The 21,453-nt window shown below is 43.4% G+C and overlaps 1 protein-coding gene across 9 annotated transcripts; it reads right to left on the minus strand.

Moving 5' to 3' along the window:
• Positions 1 to 3,370: 3,370 nt before the first annotated feature.
• ZNF45 (zinc finger protein 45) lies at positions 3,371 to 20,859 on the minus strand. Of its 9 annotated transcripts, XM_032614132.1 has the most exons (9): positions 20,608 to 20,859; positions 17,472 to 17,553; positions 14,398 to 14,473; positions 13,428 to 13,590; positions 13,272 to 13,344; positions 11,802 to 11,848; positions 9,043 to 9,214; positions 8,401 to 8,496; positions 3,389 to 5,960 (listed from the first exon to the last, which is right to left on the minus strand). In XM_032614132.1, exons 6-9 carry the CDS (start codon positions 11,814 to 11,816, stop codon positions 4,132 to 4,134), a joined length of 2,112 nt encoding a protein of 703 aa, XP_032470023.1. In that variant the 5' UTR covers positions 11,817 to 11,848; positions 13,272 to 13,344; positions 13,428 to 13,590; positions 14,398 to 14,473; positions 17,472 to 17,553; positions 20,608 to 20,859; the 3' UTR covers positions 3,389 to 4,131. The 9 variants fall into 9 exon arrangements, with proteins under 9 accessions (XP_032470022.1, XP_032470029.1, XP_032470027.1 ...); XM_032614131.1 differs by lacking the exon at positions 14,398 to 14,473 and having other exon boundaries at positions 3,371 to 5,960; XM_032614138.1 differs by lacking the exon at positions 14,398 to 14,473 and having other exon boundaries at positions 3,371 to 5,960; positions 9,088 to 9,214; positions 13,440 to 13,590; positions 20,608 to 20,858.
• Between the last annotated feature and the right edge of the window lie 594 nt (positions 20,860 to 21,453).

The following is a 21,453-nucleotide window of genomic DNA, read 5'->3' on the forward strand; positions in this document are numbered from 1 at the left end:
CTTCCCACAATTCCCCTGTCCCAGCGGCGCCTGTGCGGAAGCGTCCGAGTCTCTACGGAACTTGTAAACTACACTTCCCAGAAAGCCAGAGGAGAACACAGCCCGAGTTCCCACCCTCTTCCGCCGGAAGTACTTGAGCCACTTCGGAACTGTTGGACTACAGTTCACACAAATCACTTGGGGACAAAGTTCATATTGCCGAGTTCCTGGGCAGTAAGGTGGTTTCCTACCGGGGCTAGTGTTACCTTAACCTGAATCCGTGAGCGAAAACTATTGTATGTTGTTTAAACTGCTGTTCGTTTTGTCTCTGTTAGAACAGCAAACCTAGATAATATCATTGGAAAGTTTAGTTCAAACTCCATTGGTGAACTTCAGATCCTCTGAAGAATGCACAAGATGAAGGCTCAAAAAGCTGCGCATTTGGAGATCTACACAGCAGAACTGTTGATAAAATATTTTAATTTAAAACTGTATTACAATAAAAAAAACTGTATTACAAGGAGTTCCCTGGTGGGCTGCTGGTTAGAATTCTGTCCTTTCACTGCTGTGGCTGGGGTTCAATCCCTGGTCGAGGAACAGAGATCCCGCAAGCCATGCGGCGTGGCAAAAACAAAACAAAACAGAAAAACTGTATTACAACCTTCATGGGCCCAAGAGAGGTAGAGTAATTTGATTGATTCTTTATTGTGTCTCCTACATGAGTCTGAGTCACCCCAAATCCGTGAGCTCCATTCTGGCAGCACACTGTCAGGCCATGGCCTGCAACATTTGGTTGCAACAATTCATTTACAATAGTCTTTTTAAAATCTATTGACAAAAGTCACGGGAAAAATCATTTCAATTTGAATGGGGGCCACCCCAACAGCAGGCCCATCTGAAAAGACCATCCAACAAGCGATGCCACATCTGCCTGGTGACCCCTTGGTGGGATGGTGGGAGTCCTAGCAACTGTCTTGTGCCCCTTGGAGTCTTCGGACCACACATGATAGCCAACAACTCCCCATGTGTTTCAGATACAAACTACCCTCAGTGGCTGAGGTAGATTTCTCTTAAAAGACAAATCTTAGTGCTGATTGGGCCCTACTTGAGAAAAAAGCCATCATAGGCCCTGAGCCCATGTCTCTTAAGTGCAGCTGCCTATTTTACCATAGGTTATGGAAAGGAAACAACACCCCACAGGCTTGGAACAGGCAGTGAAGCCTCCTTATTAAAAGGAAATGGTATCTACAGGATACGGCTTGAACCCTCAGGCATATCCAAACTACAGGAGAATGTGGCTTTTCCCACCCTCTGTCCTTTGCCTAAGTCCACAAATCCAGGAGACATTGCCCCCTCCTGGCCCCATTGGCCATCCGTGGGGCCTCTTGGGATAACCAAGTCCCAGTGGAAAGGGAGTCCATCTATTTCAGTCAGCAGCACCACATCATTCGTGATGGAGCCCAATGGAGAGTTACCACTTTCCATCCCACGACTGGGACATCCCGAATAAAGGATGAGAAAATTCACAGAGCTAATTGTAGTCACGTTGACACTGGAGGACACCATCAAAAAATTATGTCATTTTTTTTCATATTTCTACAGACTCCTAGACTGTTTGATTCAGTTGATGGGCTCAAAATAGATTTCACATTCAGGCTTATCCCCTATGACAGGGCCTCCCACATTGGCAATATATTACCTCTCAGACCTCATGTATTACAATGAAAATTTCCCATCTCAGCTCCTACCCTGACTCCCAGAGGTGGCTCATTTAAATGTCGTATCTGTCCAATTTGCTCCCATTTCTCAAATAAGCTCAAGTATTACCCTCATCTTGGGCCCCAGATGCTTATATTTGGGGCCAAAATTCATGACATCCCCATGTCACTGGCCCTAACCCAAACCCTACCCTCCTAACGTGATTATTGGTGGCACAGCCCATGAAGGTCTATACCAAAGGGTGAATGACCTTTCTCTCACCATCAAATTGATTTTACTGGGCCACTGTGCCAATGTGCTGACACAAACCATTTTGTCCTCACAATGACTGATACGTAAACAGGTCTACTCTTGGCTTATCCTTTCCAGGGTGCTAACCTCACCACTATAGCCCTCATTAGAACTTGGTTTCCTCTGGGCCCCCAGATATCATGGATTCCGATCAGGATACACACTTCAGTGCTCATTCAGTTTAGGCACAGACCTTACAAGAAAGCAACACTTGCAATTTTCATTTGTCCTATCATCTACAGATAAACAATGATCTACTGAAAGATGCCCTATTAAAATTACAAAATGGATAGTGGCTTCCAAATGGCTCTTTTACACACTGCCTTATTTACCCTGAACTTTCAACCTGTAGGTCCCAAGACAGCCTGTCAAAATGCAATTAAGGGACCCATCCCCTCCTCTTTCTAGTCTCTCTAAAATACCCAGACAGAACTCCCTTTCCCAATTAATGACACCTCTCCACTCACCTAATCTAAGAGGAGAACTGAAAAGATTCTCGCACAGTGTGTGCCAGACTGGCACTCAGTTCTAAGTCAGGTAACAGAGTGAAACCCATTGAGAAGTGAGGACCCATGACCCCCCCCCACCAGAAGGCTATTCTATAGGCTACAAGAAAGCTCTCTGCCAAACCTTCTATCCTTCCCCAACAGAGTTTTTAAAAAATATTTATTTATTTATTTGGTTGTGTTGGGTCTTAGCTGCAGCTCGCAGGCTCCTTAGTGGCAGCTCGCCGGATCCATAGTTGTGGCATGTGGGCTCCTTAGTTGCTGCTTGAGTGCTCCTTAATTGTAGCTCGCCAGCTCCTTAGTTGTGGCATGCGAACTCTTAAAGCCCACGAGCCACAACTAGTGAGCCCACAAGCCACAGCTACTGAAGCCCACGCGACTAGAACCTATGCTCTGCAACAAGAGACACCACTGCAATGAGAAGCCAGCGCAACGCAATGAAGACCCGATACAGTGAAAAATAAATAAATAAAATAAAGTTATGAAAAAAAAAAGTAGAAAGCCGGGGCTGGTGGAACTGTTAAATATCTTGATTGTGGTGATGTAATATGATAGTAAGCATTTGCCAAAACACAGAATGATCCACCAGTCGATTTTACTGTATATAAATTATTCCTTAATAATAAAAGAAGAACATGAGCATACAGGATCTTCATAGATGCCTCTTATCTCACTGAAGAATTTTTATCATGGATACTGAGTTCTGTCAATTGCCTTCTGTGAACCTAGGATGATCATATATTTGATGAAAAGAATCCAGACATAAAGAGTACATACCAAACACACAGGAAGCTCAAGAACAGACAGGCCTAATTAATACATGGTATAGAAATCATAATACTTGTTGCCCCTGGAGGTGGGAATGACAAGAATAGTACACAAGGAAACATTCTGGTTTAATAGAAATATGGTATATATTGATCTTGGTGATGATTACACAAGTAGATACATTTGTCAAAATTCATGAAGCTGTAAACTTATTTATGCATGTGGCTGCATGCGAATCACATCTCCATAAAGAACTGTCAGCATAGAAAAGTGCTGGCCACAACCTGGTGAACTGACTTCTGGACCCACTACTGGGTTACAACCTTGAGCTTGATAAGCACTAGTTCACAGGACCTGCAGGGTTGGGGAAATGAGCCCAAGTGTCTTATTTAATCCTCCAAGCCTTGAAGAATTCCTCCTTCTACAATTTAATAGAAATTTTTAGAGAGGAACTGAAAGAAAATTTCAAAAGTGACTGTTCTCCCTTTTATTCATTTAACATTACTGGAGACCTGCAGTGTGTTCAGCGCTGAAGAGGCAGAGTGGACTTGGCCGTCAACAAAGTCCCAGCCCTCCGAGAGCTTCTATTCTGGTGGAAGAGATTTGGGCATTTCCGTCTTAGTACTTTTGGTTACCTTCAGCTCAGGCTCATCCTTCTTAAGCCTCTCTTCTCTGTCATATCTGCTAAATGTCAAGGCTCTGAATGAAGTGCTTATGTCTCCACTCTTATGAGGCTTCTCTGCCGTGTGGTCGCCCAACCACACAGACATGTCGAGCTCTGGCAGAAATACTCTTTTATCAAACAGATGTTTTGTCTTCTACAGCAGGACTATTTCAGCACCCATTTGAGGTATTAAACCATGTAATTTTATAGAGCTTCTTTGCGGTACGTATTCTCTGATGAGGGACAGTCCTTGTCACCCTCATCCCCAGCATGGACTCGCTGATGAATTATAAGACTTGAGCTCCAACTGAAGCCTTTCCCACACTCCTCACATTTGTATGGTTTTTCCCCAGTGTGGACTCTCTGATGGGCTTGAAGGTATGAGCTCCAACTGAAGACCTTACCACATTCCTCACACTTATATGGTTTCTCTCCAGTGTGGACCCTCTGGTGGGCTTGAAGGTATGATCTCTGTCTGAAGCGCTTACTGCACACATCGCATCGGTATGGTTTCTCTCCTGTGTGGACTCCACGGTGAGCCAGAAAATTTGAGGCCCGACAGAAGCCCTTCCCACACTCCTCACACTGGTACGGTTTCTCTCCAGTGTGACACCTCTGATGGGCCTGAAGCTGTGAGCCCACACTGAAGCCTTTCCCACACTCTGCACACTGGTATGGTTTCTCTCCGGTATGGACTCTTTGATGCACTTGAAGGCTTGAGAACTGACTGAAGGCCTTCCCGCACTTCTCACATTTATAGGGTTTCTCTCCCGTGTGGATTCGACAATGAACATTAAGATCTGAACTCCGGCTGAAGCCCTTCCCACATGTACCACATTTGTATGGTTTTTCTCCAGTGTGGCCTCTTTGATGGGCCAGAAGATTTGAGGCCTGACTGAAACCTTTCCCACACTCCTCGCACTTATAGGGTTTTTCTCCTGTATGGACTCTAAAATGAATGTTAAAATCCGAGCTACGACTAAAGCCCTTTCCACATGCATCGCACTGATATGGTTTCTCACCACTATGGCCTCTCTGATGGTCCAGAAGATTTGAGGCCCGACAGAAGCCCTTGCCACACTCCTCACATTTGTATGGTTTCTCTCCCGTGTGGCTTATCTGATGGGCTTGGAGATGGGAACCCACACTGAAGCCTTTCCCACACTCCTCACACTTAAAGGGTTTCTCGCCTGTGTGGATTCTACAGTGGATGTTCAGGTGTGAGCTGTAACTAAAGCCCTTGCCACATGCCTCACATTTGTAGGGTTTCTCCCCAGTGTGGATTCGCTGATGAGCCTGTAGGCGCGAACGCCAACTGAAGCCCTTCCCACACTCTTCACATTTATAAGGTTTCTTTCCTGTGTGGGCTCTCTGATGGATGTGAAGATAGGAGCGCTGACTGAAGCCCAGTCCACACTCCTCACATTTATAGGGTTTCTCCAATGTGTGGGCTATGGGAGGAGCTTGACAATGTGAGCTTTTCCCGACACTCCTCCCACACTCCTCAAATCTGTGTGGATCCTCTCCAGTGGGGACCCTCTGATGATGACGAAGATATGACCTCTGATTGAAACTCTTACACAACATATCATATTTGTTCAATCTTGTTCTACTGTGGACTCTCTGATGGGCTTGAAGACTTGAAAGCCGACGGAAGGCATTTTCACATTTTTCACACTTGTAGGGCTTCTCTCCTACGTGGGCTGTCTGGTTCATTTGAAGGTGAGAGTCCCGTATGAAACCTTTCTCACACTCTACCCCTTTGTAGGGTTTTTCTCCAGTGTGGTCTCTGCGGTGAACTTGAAGATGTGAAGTCTGATTGAAGTCTTTACCAAACTCCTCATCTTTACTGAGTGTGCCACCTTGTTTTTCCATCTGAGAGCCAGTTCCTTGAATATTTCCCATGGAATCTTGACACCTGGTTAATTCCTTTGTAACCTGTTGCCATATTTGTGAGCAGAAAAGCTCTTCATGTGGCAGATACCTTAATCCAACTTCCTGAAGAGTCTCCATGCCATTTAGATTCTTGTCTCCTAAATGGATAAATAGAATTTAGAGATGGGGCATGTGAATGCTTTGCTCAGAGATGTCAAGGTTATAAACTTAGGCCCACACCCTAAGGCTTTACTGAACCTTGAAAAGCTTCTGTTTTTCTTTAACATCATGTATCATGTTCTCTGATTTACATGCCTCCAGACACCAAGAGGCGGCCCACCAGGCTGTCATTCACTACACATTAGTGGAATCCATTTAGAATCATAGTAAGTTTCATAGGTGAGATATAAATTAGAAATATGATGGCTACAGAGCAAGAAAAATACCTCCTAGGGAATGTTTACAAAGACAAAGCTGTACCTTACTCAAAGCCTTATCTTCTTTGCTCTAGCAGGTGGCTAATAAACAGCTTCCACATAATTCTGCCTACTGCATGCACATCTGACCAAAATGCTCAAAATGTCTAGTAAGACCCTTAGACAGATTATCAGAGGATGTCCCCAGGCAATGTTGAAAAACCTCTGCTTTATTTTAATGGAAGTTTACTCCAATGGAAGGAGACTTTGAGGCAATAAATAAGTTGGAAAGATACATGTCTGGGAGAAATACCTTATCACCTAAGGCCCTAAAGTTCAGAGTATAAGCAGAGAGTGGTTCTTTGCCTCCTCCTGGGAACTATCCTTACAAATGGGCTGTAAACTTTACTTTCCCTGGCCACAGAGCCAGTTCTTCGCAACACTGAAAGGGTTAGCTGGAAAAAAAATCAAAGCCAAGTTTTGGAATTAGTATGTTACTGTAATAACATACATTATTCTAAAACCTCATAACAGTAAAGTTCCTACAACCACCAGGGGTTAAAAAACAAAGTGAAAAATTAGAAGGTTATCTTTTACAATAGAGCTAGAACTTGCGAGGAGGAAATAAATAGGGCATAATACAGAGTCTTGAAATCAACAGTGGACCGGAAGAGTTACACATTCTCCTTGGAACTCTATTCCACCGATTAGCCATATAACTTGCTACTAACTTCTTTTCAGGTGTCTTTTCAAATAACACCTTATCTGTGAGGCCTCTTTTTTTTTTTTTTTTGCAATACGCGGGCCTCTCACTGTTGTGGCCTCTCTCGTTGTGGAGCACAGGCTCCGGATGCGCAGGCTCAGCGGCCATGGCTCACGGGCTCAGCCGCTCAGCGGCATGTGGGATCTTCCCAGACCGGGGCACGAACCTGTGTCCCCTGCATCGGCAGGCGGACTCTCAACCACTGTGCCACCAGGGAAGCCCCTGTGAGGCATCTTTTACCATATAATATCATATAGTAAATTCTCCCTATCCATTCTACGCACCTGGCAATCTCCATTTGCCTTACCCTGTTTTGTTTTTACACAGCACATATTCCTATCTGACATACTACATACATCCTTGATCTTTTTCATTTTATGTCATCTCCCACTTCAATGTGATACCCATGAGGACAAGCATTTTGTATTATTCACTGGTTTATCACCACTCCCAGAACCCTGTCTGATACAGTCAGTGTTCAATAAGTACATGTTGAATGGATAAATAAATCCCAGTTTTACATCTCTGTGAGAGTTAGAGCCATGTTACAAAAGTAAAAGAGGTTTTCAAGTAAGTTACCCATAACAGGAAAGAAAGTGGAAACAGCCATGTTGTTGGGAAGCTGAAAGGCTTCACTAGATGCAGGGCTAACCTACGTGGATGTTACTGATGAGAAAATCGTGATGATCACAAAATCAAGGAATTCCCTGGCGGTCCAGTGGTTATGACACCACACTCTCACTGCCAAGGGCCCAGGCTCGAGCCCTGATCAGGGAACTAAGATCTCACAAGCCACACGGTGTGGCCAAAAAAAAAAAATCATGGCAAAAACTGGTGGGCATATGGGATATCATAAGCCACTTTCAATGATGGGATTTTCTTCTGAATCAGTAAGAAGCTACAAGAGGTTCTGAGCAGAGAAATGACAAGATTTGAATTTAAAAGAGTCACTCTGAGGGCTTCCCTGGTGGCGCTAGTGGTTGGGAACCTGCCTGCTAATGCAGGGAACACGGGTTCGAGCCCTGGTCTGGGAAGATCCCACATGCCGCGGAGCAACTGGGCCCGTGAGCCACAACTACTGAGCCTGCGCGTCTGGAGCCTGTGCTCTGCAACAAGAGAGGCCGAGACAGTGAAAGGCCCGCGCACCGCGATGAAGAGTGGACCCCGCTCGCCGCAACTAGAGAAAGCCCTCGCACAGAAACGACGACCCAACACTGCCAAAAATAAATAAATAAATTTATAAAAAAAAAAAAAAAAGAGTCACTCTGAGTGGAGAATTAACTGTGAATGAGCAAAGCAGAAGAGAGAGAATTACAAAGACTGAGGCAGTAATCCACAGTCTAGGTGCTGACTTGGACCAGAGTCACAGCTGTGGAGGCAACAAGAAGCAGGACAGACTCAGGGTCACATGGCTCTCACCCACGGAGCGACGGCTCTGGGTTGCTATCTTTATCATCCAAAGCTTTTCTTCTCTCTTTAACTGGGATATTACATCTGGTGTGAATGATTGATGCCCTGCAAAAAAGGCAAGGAAAAACATTTAAAATCAATATGTTAGATGCCCAAATTAAGAGAAATTGTGGTTCCCACTGCACTGTCTTCAGGACATCAAAATCAGTGTTTTCCAAACTCTTTTAATTATGACTCATGGGAGGAAATACATTTTATGCAAAAACCGAGGATAGGTAGACATAAGCATAAATTCTGGGAAAACATTATTTTCATCGCACCCTTTTCACCATTTCTCACACTATTCTTGGCAATGGGCCACAGTTTTTACTGCAACATGCAGTTATTGCCAAGGGCTCTGGTATCTTCTACCCTATTTTATTTCGATTCCCTAAAGAGTGTCATGACCTACTAATTGGAGACGACCACAATTTGAAAAGGCAGAAAACATACAGCAGTCACGTGGTCAATTAACAGTTCGTTTACAAACACACTTTGGCCTGGGGAGAAAGACTAGAAAACGCCATCTCTGAGTCTCATGCTGATTAGAAAACAGGAAACCAGTTCAAGAGCTCCAAAGCCCTGCCCATTCAAGGACATGTAAATAAATACCACAGGGGCTGATGCGATGTTCTGTCCCAGAGTGCCCTTCCTCACCCACTGAGACCAGGTTCTGGAAGTTCTCCAGCATCACTTCCTGGTACAGCTTCTTCTGGGCAGAGTCCAGCAGCCCCAGCTCCTCCTCCGTGAAGACCACGGCCACGTCCTTGAAGGTCACCACCTCCTAAGACATCAAACACACTCCACCTGAACCTTGCAATGCAGGTCCCCTGATGAAAGGGCAGCACTGAGGAAAGTGGGGACGATGTGTACGAAGTGGTTCCAGATTCTGAGAGACCAGAGTCAATTTTACCGTAACATAAACATTCCCCATAACGCATTTATGTTTTAGATTTTCTTCTTTTCACAATAAATGCGGAGAAGAACAACTTTTTACATAGATTTGTGCTTCCCGTCCAATTATTTTCTTAGGATAAGTTCCAAAGAGTGAAAACTGCAATGTCAAAGAATAGGCAGCTTCAAAATAATTATGTACAACAGCAGATTTTCTTTTCAACTTTTCCCTTATTTTATCCTCCTCCAAGAGTATATAAGTATCCCTGATTCTCTAAACCATACACATTGAGTATAACCATATTTTTAAATCCTAGGCAATTTTATCAGTAAAAAACAACTTATTTGGATTATCTGTACTTATTTGATAATAAACTCATCATATTTTCACATATTTACTAGCTATCTTCATTTTTTTCTTCAGAACCTTGCCTGTTAATGTTCTTTGCTCATACTCCAATTGGGGTTTTATCTTAGGATTCTGTAAAATTCCTATTAGAGATTTTAAGCTTTTTTTTTTGGGGGTGTGTATTATAAATATTTTTACCCACATTCTTCTATTGTTCTTGTACAGCTTTGGGTACAGCATGCTTTCTCATCCTTGGCACTCCTGACATTTGAGGACAGATGACTCTTTGTTGGGGGTGGGGCAGGGGGCTGCTGAGTTCACTGTAGGATGTTTAGCAGCATCCCTGGCTTCTACACACTAGATATCAGTAGCACTCCCAAGCTGTGACACTAAAAATGTTTCCAGATGTAACCTGAGGGTAAGATCGCCCACAATTAAGAATTACTCGTATACAGCATTTTTAAAATTTTTCGTACAAAGACTGTGTTCAGTGCCAGAGCCCTGCACATCCAGTGCCTTATATGAGCAACAGAGGTCCTGGAGAAGAAGGGGCCACCGAGAGTGATCTATGGTAGGGACAGTATCATCTATGGAGTCTTCCACCCACCAGGACAACTAGGCACCCCACAGAATAGGCTAAGTCCCAGGTGCGGAATTCTTTTCCCTTGTCTCACTCTCTTTATCCAAGTAAAAATCCTACGAGTCTTTTTTGGATCAGGTGGATCTTTGGTTTCCTATGTGAACTTGAGCAGTTTTCTGAAATTCTACAATCCTGTTTCTTTGTCATTAAAATGCAGAGGAGACCAAGTCTGGCCTCATAAGGTTGGTCTGAGACTAAATGCAGTTAAGAAATGAAAAGTCTCTGTACAGGTCTTTTTGTACTTTTAAAATTAAGTACATTAGTACTTTGAAAAAATTCATTAATATGTGAATAAAAAATATAAATCAATAAATAAAACATGCACATGATATGATTCAGACATGGGTAAGAAACAATCTAGCTTTCTTAAATGAAAATATCTAATAATATTTCCTCTGTGTGAAGTGTTAGTTAGATCCTGGTGCACTCTGCCATTCTGGAATATTCTACATACAAAATACCCAAGGTACTGCATAGCAAATGTACTTTGTCAATTTAGAGTACCTAGAACATTAAGACCAAAGAATAGCAAATTCTTCCAAATTCCCTTTTGAGGAAATTGGTTGTATTAGGAAAACTGTTATTACAGTGTTTTGTTTTGTTTTTAAAAGTTATTTTTATTTATTTCTTTTTGGCTGTGTTGGGTCTTCATTGCTGCGTGCAGGCTTTCTCTAGTTGCGGCGAGCAGGGACTACTCTTTGTTGCAGTGCACGGGCTTCTCACGGCGATGGCTTCTTATTGCGGAGCACAGACTCTAGGCACACGGGGTTCAGTAGTTTTGGTATGCAGGCTCAGCAGTTGAGACTCACGGGCTCTAGAGCACAGGCTCAGTAGTTAGTTGTGGCGCACGGGCTTAGTTGCTCCGCGGCATGTGGGATCGTCCCAGACCAGGGATCGGACCCGTGTACCCTGCACTGGCAGGTGGATTCTTTACCACTGTGCCACCAGGGAAGCCCCTTCAGTGCTCTTTAAAATGATAAAAATTCTAAACTACCTAAATGTCCATGAATGGGGAAAAGTTACGAGACACACACACCCCACCACACACACAATGCACACAAATTCAAGGGAATATGATATTGCCATTAAAGATGTGGGATATATAATATCAATTAGAAAAGGTATAATTTGAGAAGTTTATGCTACAGGAATTACAAATATACAGTTATGAACGCATATGAGGAAAAGAACATGGGAAAATGAAGACAGTTGTTTTGTAAGGGAAACAGTAATAACGTGAGAGATTTTTTTAGTTGCAATTGACTTTTTCTGTTCTACTCTTATTTGTGAAATTACAAAAGGTGATAAAACAACAAAAATAAATCAAACAAAAATAAAAAGTAGGGATCATTCGGCCCTCTTCTTGGGAAGAGTTTTCCAAATGCCTACTGTTCTCTTTAATCTTTCCCAAGAAAGAGAAATAGGATGTGTCTTATCACTGAGAAATGAGGTGACAAGTTAACACCTAGAAGGGCAAGCCCAACTCACCTTGAGCTTGGTCATTTTGTCCTCCTCCTTCTGGGGAAGCGCTGAGTCTTGGGCAGGCACGATGGGGGAAGGAGAAAAAAGCCGTCAGAGTCTGGCCAAGGGTGTCACTGACCCATATGGCTGCTTACTGTGAAGCAGCAACAGTGCCGCTTCCTCAGGGTGGCCTGATGAGCAAAGCCTGGGCTGGATTCCAGATGCTACTCACCCCTTCAGCCAAGAGCCCCTGGGCAGTGAACAAGCCACCCAACCACACACAGGCCCTCATACAAGTTCGTGTAGCTCTCAGGGTATGATTCTGATTCTGGGGAGGGTGGAAATTGAGAGTAAAGTACCCAGGTTAAGAGAGTAATTTCTGGGGCCAAATGTCTAGGTTCATGAAACTGTGATATATTAGCTGTGAAATCTTAGACAAACTATTATTATCTCTGTGCTTCAATTCTCCCATCTGTAAAAATAGAGGGATTAACAACAGCTGTCTCATAGGATTGTTGTAAGAATTAAATAAGTAGGCAGAAAGTTCAAAGAACACTTTCAGGGCACCTTATTTCTCAGTAGCATCAGAAAGCAGGTAATATTCAGTTACATAAAACTTGTCCTCACCAATAGCTTTAATGGAGCCTGAAAAGGCTGTTGCTTTGTTGTATGAAAATCACCTTTAACCTCTGCAATATCTGTTATTCTCTCTTGGTTTGCCATATTCAATTTGATGCCTTTGCAGTAATATTTAAGATTACGTTGATTTTTTTTTTTCCTGTGTAAAATACACATCACATAAAATTTTCCATTTCAACATTTTTTAGGTGTAGAGCTCGTTAGGTGCATTCATATTGTTGTGAATCAGCACCACTAACCATCTCCACAACTTTTTCACCATCCCAAACTGAAACTCTGTACCTACTAAACACTAACTCTCCATTCCCCTTCCTCTCGGTCCCGAGTAACCACTATTCTACTTTCTCTATGAATCTGATATTGTGGATGACAGCTTTTTCAAAGATGTAAGACCTTGACGATTTTTTTTTTTTTTTTTTGCGGTACGCGGGCCTCTCACTGCTGTGGCCTCTCCCGTTGCGGAGCACAGGCTCCGTATGCGCAGGCTCAGCGGCCATGGCTCACGGGCCCAGCCGCGGATGGGATCTTCCTGGACCGGGGCACGAACCTGTGTCCCCTGCATTGGCAGGTGGACTCTCAACCACTGCGCCACCAGGGTAGCCCCAGACCTTGACAATTTGACTTTGTTAACAGTAGGGCCTTAAAAACACTATCATCATGGAGATGAAGAAAAATGAATAGAATCCTGTGATTTAACAGTCAGTTAGTCAACATGCCACTTAAATGAACAAGCTAATCATAGCAATGATGAAAACAACAAAAACGGCAATGTTTAACATTACATAAGCACTAAGTATGTGTTAGGGACCTTGAGAAGCACTTGGCACGCATTGTTCCACTCAGGTACCTCCCACATACCTGTGCAGAAGCTAGGGGTGTACTAGCCGTGTGACTCCAGTCTGATCACCTCCACCTCTGTGCCTCTCCTCAACTATAACAAGGAGAGAAAAAAAAAAAGGTCAGTCCTAGGGTTACTGTGGTGGATGAATGAGCTAAATGCCCTTGGCATTGTACCTGGCATTTTACCAAGTTCTCAATAAATGATGACGATGATGACTGTTGTTCCCACGTAACAGATGAGGAAGCTGAGGCTTGGTGAGGTCAAGGGGCAGGGGCGGAACCTGAATCCAGCTCTCACAAAGAAGCCAGTCTTCTAGATCTTGTCTCTCTGCTGCTTCTAAAGAAAAAAATAAACAGATGGGAGTCTGAGGTCTCATGCAAAGAGAAATGAGAGCTTGACAGCTAGGGATAAAAGACTGACATAGAAACAGGGAAAGAACTCTGAAGCCAGATGATCTGCTTGAAGGAGATGAGAACAGGGTTGGGAAGGGTGTAGGCTCTGGAATCAGACCCCCAGTATTTGAATCCTGCCACCTCCAACTTGTTACTACTTAGACCCAAGGTCTGATCTATAAATTACGGATGGTTATAATAATAACAATAATTATTATAATTATAATACAATATATTATAATTATATATTATATAGATAATATATTCATATAATTATGTATAATATAGTAATATAATTATAATAATACATAGGAAGGTTAGTCAGTCTAAGTGACTCTCCATAAAACATGTGGAACAGTATCTGGCAGCTTAAACATTCACTAGGGCTGCTTTACATGAAATAGTCAAGGAAGCTCTTCCTTGGGGTGGCTGCAACCGCACACGGCTTGATGAGCAGACGTGGGCAGGATTCCAGACGCCACTTATGCCTTCAACCGAGAGCCCTGATGCAGTGAACGACCTGCCCAACCACACACAGTGGCCCTAATACAAGTTCTCGTAGCTGTCAGAGTATGATTGATTCTGGGGAGTGTGCAAATTGAGAGTAAGAGATCCAGCTTAAGAGATCAGTATTAGTTAATTATTGGTTCATTAATTACTTATTAGTTTATTATTATTAGCTAGTCCTACTCCAGATAGAAGAACACTTTCCAATCTTAGAAGAGATATCCTTTCAGGATTTGTAATTCACCTTGTTCTGACTCTATATTTGTCCAGTGACTTCTGCTCAGTAAGAAGTACTTTACAGGGAGATCTTTCCGCTACCTCTGTGGAAAGGGGATAATCAGTAAATCACTGTCTGGGGATTAATAGTAACTCAGCTTTACATCCCAAGCACCTAAAGCAGTGCCTGTAACACAGTGATCACACAGCAGTCAGTGTCAATGTCAGTGTCCTGACACATGAGCCCCCCCCATACAGGTTCATTCCAGCAGAGGCACATAAAAAGACTAGACTAATTGGTCAAAGGTCTCTTTGAGAGGCAAAATTCTGAGGCTGCTCCCACTTGGGAGGATTGGGAGAGCGGGGGTTTTATTTCCAAGCTTTTCTTCTAGGTCTTCCACAATATTTGCAAGATCAAGGTCATCTTTGGAAGGAAAAGGGCCTCTGGATTTTTAATACTGCCTTAGGAAGGTGCTTCCCACCCTTCAAAGTCAATGTCTAAAGAGACTCCTGTTACAAAATCCACAGAGCGTGTCCATCAAAACACTGAGAATGACAACTATTTAATTGCCTGCATGATTAGCACTAGAGAGGATAACTTGTTAACTCTTCATTTAAAAATGAGTGTATTAATTCAATGAACATTTATGGAAATCAGACTAAAAGATATGACTACTCAAGTTCACAGTCCAGTGATTAGGAAACCAGCAATCACCCTGCACATTGCTAAGTACCAGGGTAGTGAACTGGGTACTTTAGAAGCACAAGTTATGGGCCTTGGGGACCACACTTGTTTGGAGCAGGTTCTACATCAATGTGGCTTGATCTGAGCCCTGGAGGATGACTGAGTTCTATTAGCCAGAGAGAAGCAGAATCTCTGAAAAACCTCAAGAGAACAAATGTTACGACTATAAGTGAACACAAACAAGAGGCAGAAAAAGCTGGGCAGGAAGGCAGGATTCAAACCATAATGACGGGCGTCCCAGTTTATCGGCAAGTCAGCAGGAAAGCAGCAAAGGACGGGAGAGTCAGAAGATTCCTTTGGTGTTGGAAACAGATCACTCTCCCAGCAAACGGGAGATCTGAGGGGGAAGGGGCTGGGGCCAGAGAGACTGTTACCAGGGCCACACCAAGAATCACGTCCTTCTTTATTTGAATGTCACCTCCTCAGACAGTTCCTCCCTAAAGAGAATTTCAATCTCCTAATGACATCCCAACACTTCTGACCCCTCCCATCCCTGCTTAATTCTTTTCTCTTTAGCACGTATCACTCTTTAACATCCTACTAGGTATTTTGCTCATTTATATTCATCACATCTGTCCCACGGGGAGTTTTGTTTCTTGCTGTGTCCCCGACAGTTAGAACGCTGCTGCAGGCACTTGCCAGGAACTCAACAAAGATTCACAGAATGACTGCTGGAACGAAGAACTGAAAGACGCACCATGTAGATCAGGGCCTCGTGATTTATCTCCCGAATCATTCATTCAAAATATAATTACTGAGAGCCTGCTCTGTGCTTGCCAAGGAGCCTAGATGTGAAAGATACAGCAGTAAACAAAGCAGGCAAAGACCTTGATCTCATGGAGCTGATAGCATAATGGGGTACCAGGGCAGTAACACACTGATAGTGAGAGATGCTTTTAAGAATAAGGCAGGGTAAAGGTGTAGGAAGAGATGGAAGGAGGGGCTGGTACAGAGTAAGTTTTTGTCATGGAAGGCTTTTCTCACCTTTGAGCAGAACTAAGGTCTGAACTAAGGCAGACAGAACCATGCAGGTATCTGATATCTGAAAGATGAGTAATTTAGCCAGAGGGAAACAGAAAATATTTTTGTTAAAAAGTCCTGAGTCAGTTCTCACTACCAGTGTGTCGCAAATTTTAATGTTCCATGAATCAACCAGGCAGGGACCCTGCCAAGAGAGAGGGTCTTCTGTCTCACCCCCAGAAATTCTAAATCAGGAGATCAAGGATGGGGACGAAGAATCTACATTTCTACTAAGATGCCAGGTGATGATACTGTTGGTCCCTGGATCACAATTTGAGTAGCATCAGTCAAAAACAGCCCTCTTGGGACCTCCCTGGTGGAGCAGTGGTTAAGAATCCACCTGCCAATACAGGGTACACGGGTTCGAGCCCTGGTCCAGGAAGATCCCACATGCCAAGGAGAAACTAAGCCCGTGCGCCACAACTACTGAGCTTGCGCTCTAGAGCCCGTGAGCCACAACTACTGAGCCTGCGTGCCTAGAGCCCGTGCTGCACAACACGAGAAGCCACCGCAATGAGAAGCCCGTGCACCGCAATAAAGAGTAGCCCCTGCTTGCCGCAACTAGAGAAATCCCGCGCGCAGCAACGAAGACCCCACACAGCCAAAAATAAATAAATAAATGTATTTAAAAACAAAAAAGCTCAGACCTTATCTAAAACTAATTAAATCAGAATCTGTGGAGGTGGGTTGCTGATTCCCTGCATATTAAACAAAAAAATTGAACATTAAGATCGATTGGAAAACAAACTTATGGTTACCAAAGGGGAAGGGGGGGGAAAATTAGGAGTTTGGGATAAATATATTCATGCTACTATGTATAAAATATATCACCAACAAGGACCTACTGTACAGCTCAGGGGACCACACTCAGTTTCTAGTAATAACCTATAATGGAAAAGAATATGAAAAAGAATATATACATATATGTATAACTGATTAACCTTGCTGTACACCAGAAACTAACACAACATTGTATATCAACTATACTTCAATTAAAAAAAGAAAAAAAAGATGGATTCTTTTTAAATGTATATATACACACGTATAACTGAATCACTGTGCTGTACACCTGAAACTAACATGACACTGTAAATCAACTAGACTTCAATTTTTTAAAAGAATTCATTTGTTTTCTAGGAAATTTGTTTTAGAGCATGACGGTACTAGGCATGATCATACATTAACTTTTGAAAGCTCCGGAAAAGTTGGTGGATTCTACATCTCCCCAGAAGTAAGTGAGGTATCAGACAAGGCATATGGTTATAGATTGTCGTTCTATTTTTGTTCTCTAATCACAGGCTGTAGCCCTTTTGGGCAGCTGCATGAATCACACTTACTGAACAACTCCTCTCTGCCGACCCCGTGCTGGGCACTCCGAGAAGAATATGACCAGATCCATGAATCAGAGGACCCTGTAGCCTAACAAGAGAGACAGATGAAACTGAGAGTTACATGCTCTGTGGCAAGTGCAACTCCAAAGGAGCAAAGGAAATTCATCATTTTCCTTCCATAACTGCAACTCTTTCTAACTTTCTCATATAAATAACATTCTCCTAGTTGCCATGTGTGAAAAATCTTAGAGTTGCTTTTAATACCTGTTATGGGCTAAATTGTGACCCACCCCTCCCAGCCCCAAACTCATAAGTTAAACTCCTAATCTCCAGGACCTCAGAATATGATTGTATTTGGAGATGGGCATTTAAAGAGGTGACTAAGTTAAAATGAGGTCATTAGGGTGGGCCCTAAATCAATCTGACTGGTGTCCTTCTAAGAGGAAATTTGGACACAAACAGGGACAGCAGGGGCACGCACACACACACAAAGGAAAGACCGGGAGGACACAGCAAGAAGGTGGCCATCTACAAGCCAAGGAGAGAGGCCTCAGAAGAAACGAAACCTGCTGATACCTTGATCTTGGACTCCCAGCTCCAGAACTGTAAGAAAATTAATTTCTATTGTTTAAGCCACTCAGGCTGTAATAGTTTATTCCAGCAGCCTTAGCAAACTAATACAATCTCCCCTCCCTTGGTCTTCGTATATAAACAACTTATTATAATTAATTTTTAAGTCCTACTAACTCAACATCTGGGTTTGCTTTAAAATACTCAATGGGAAAAATGTGTGCATGGGGAGAGGGAGATGCAACAAGATTAGTAAGGACTGAAGCAGGGTGACTGTTACACAGGAATTTATTATATTGATATTATACTTTGGGTTGTCTGGAAATTTCCAGAATTAAGAGTTAAGGATATGGGGCTTCCCTGGTGGCACAGTGGTTAAGAATCTGCCTGCCAAGGCAGGGGACACGGGTTCAAGCCCTGGTCCGCGAAGATAGCACATGTCACGGAGAAACTAAGCCCGTGAGCCACAACTACTGAGTCTGCGCTCTAGAGCCCACGAGCCACAACTACTGAGCCTATGCGCAACAACTACTGAAGCCCGTGCGCCTAGAGCCCATGCTCCACAATAAGAGAAACCACCGCAATGGGAAGCCCGCGAACCGCAACTAGAGAAAGACTGTGCACAGCAACGAAGACCCAACACAGCCAAAAATAAATAAATAAAATAAATTTACAAAAAAAGACTTAAGGATATGAATAATCTGATAAACAATTTGTATAACATAAATACACACTGAAAAACTGACAAACAGAATGCACTGAAATGTTAATAATCATCTATATCCTATATGTCTATCTCCTATATATGTCATACATATCCTATACGTTACAACATATACATCTATATTGGTAATTCTTAATGTTTTTTATTACATCATATCTCTACATTTTCTGAATTCTCTACAATGAATGTGCATTTCTTCTATAATTGGAATATAAACTATGAATATTTAAAATAAGATTAAATGAGAATGCTTTCAATTTTTTTTAATGTATTTACTTTTATTATTTATTTTATTTTCGGCTGCGTTGGGTCTTTGTTGCTGCGCGTGTGCTTTCTCTAGTTGCGGTGAGCTGGGGCTACTCTCCACTGCGGTGTGCGGGGTTCTCATTGTGGTGGCTTCTCCTGTTGCACAGCATGGGCTCTAGGCACGTGGGCTCAGTAGTTGTGGCTTGCGGGCTCCAAAGCGCAGGCTCAGTAGTCATGGCGCATGGGCTTAGTTGCTCCACAGCATGTGGGATCCTCCCGGACCAGGGCTCAAACCCATGTCCTCTGCATTGGTAGGCGGATTCATAACCACTGCACCACCAGGGAAGCCCTCAAATTCTTATAAAGACACCCAAACTCACTAACCCTGCTTTCAAATCCTCTACAATAAAATTCCAACCTACCTCCACAATTTGATGCCAAATACCTCCTCTGCAGCCAGTTTCCTATGGTTGAATATTTCAATAGACTGTTTTTCTATTTTGTTTCCTAATTCCAATTTTGGGATTTTAAACTCGGGGACCAAGGATATCCAAGGATATAAGGAACGCAAGCCCTAGACTCAAATCCCACTGCTCTTAAGTAACTTATGCTCTATCTCCATTTCCTCATCTGTAAAATAGAGGTAATAAAAGTATTCACTTCATAGGGCCTTGTGAAGGTTAAATGCACTAATTTTTATAAAGCCCTTAGGATGAGACTTAGGACTCAATGTTTAACTATTTTGATTACCACTCATGCCTTGTACACGATCTACATATTTTCATAATTATTTAACAGTAACTGAACGCTTTTGTAGCAGAAATATTTACTAATGAATAAAATACCTTCTACCACTGGAACAGAAAAGGAAGATTCTAAGTCCTGCCACGGTGGGGCTCTGCTACCAGAAGCCCTGGGCTCACTCCTCTCTTTTCGACAGCCCCCCTTTTCAGACACCAGGGCAGGAGAAGGAAAGGAGGCTGGGAGACACAACGATTTTGTGGTCCTGAGAAAACTACAGCGGGTATCTGTGGGTGACCCACTGTTTCTTTAAAAACGGGTCAGAAGTCGTCCAGGCACAGCCTCCTTTCCGGCAGGGATCAGAAAGAAGTGCCAGTGGCACTTCGAGGAGTTTCCACCGAAAGCGATGCTTTTCTGATGATCATATCATTAACAGCTGACACCTTGCCACACGCCTGATCTGTCCCAAACATTTATCTTGTGTAAGGCAGGTACTCGTAATATCCCTTTTTACAGAAAAGGAAACCAAGGCACAGAAAGGTTAAATTCTCATCCAACCTTATGTCGCTAGGAAGTAACAGAGCGTGTGGAAGGAAGGTACTGGGGGGAGGCGGGTTGGACGGCAAGGAGCCCGGGAGACAAACTGCCGATTTCTGTCCGCCTACAATCCGAGGACTTGCGAACCGCCGCAAACGCAGAGAATCGGGCGAGGGGAAGGCAAGCGGCCGCCCCCGCCCCTCCACCCCGCCCTCTGCCGCAGGTCAAGGCTCTTCTGCCCTGTGACCGAGGACCAAGCCCGGCTGATCCCAGGACCAGATCAGAAAAGTTAAAAGAAACCGCAGGCTCCCGAAGATCACTCACCTCCCAGAGAGAACCGAAGGCCGCAATCGCAACCTCCTGAAGCGGAAATACCTCCGACTACGCGGAGCTCCTGGACTACATTTCCCAGCATCCCCGAGAGGAACAAGAGCCGCTGCCCCGCCCCCCGTGGCGAAAGTGCCGACTCCAACATCGACGGCCTGAATCCAATTTCCCAGAATCCACGAAAGGGGCGGCTTCGTATTCTCGCCCTCCGGTATCCGAAATGCCTCCAAACACGCACAGCACTGGATTGTACTCTTCTATTTCCCCAGCGGCTCGATTAACACATCCGCGCTTTCCTGGAGCGGAAGTGCCCCAATCACGGGAAGCGTCGAGACTACACGTCCCAGAATCCTCTGTAGGGCTGAGCTTCCCGCCTGTCTGCAATTTTATTTTGAATCAGCAGGTGGAGTCTTGGGGCGCTTGTAGAACTTGGCTTGCGTTTCCTTTTTCTCATTGTTCCCTGACAGAAATTGGAAATATAAATGGAAAAGTAAATGGAAAATAATTATAAAGGCGTGCTATGCGTGAGGTAAAAATAGAGATCGTAAAACGGACGGGCTGAGCTGTAATGAACAATCTTCTTTACTACCTGGACCTGGAGTCACCTTTGACCAAGAACCCATAAAAAGGAGGTGCAACCAATGGGACATGAGAAGCAGCAAAATTCTCCGCTTTTCCTTTGCTTTGGTTTCTTGCATGGTTAGGTAATTGGAGAAAATATTACAGTATTTAATACCACCCTACATAATATTTCAAAGAAGTTATTCTTTGAGTTCCAATTAAGAAATCACACCATGTAATTCGTATTCCTTTTTAACGGAAATATAATTGATATATAACATT

The sequence above is a fragment of the Phocoena sinus genome, chromosome 19 (genome assembly GCF_008692025.1).
Source record: "Phocoena sinus isolate mPhoSin1 chromosome 19, mPhoSin1.pri, whole genome shotgun sequence".
NCBI lineage: Eukaryota > Metazoa > Chordata > Mammalia > Artiodactyla > Phocoenidae > Phocoena > Phocoena sinus.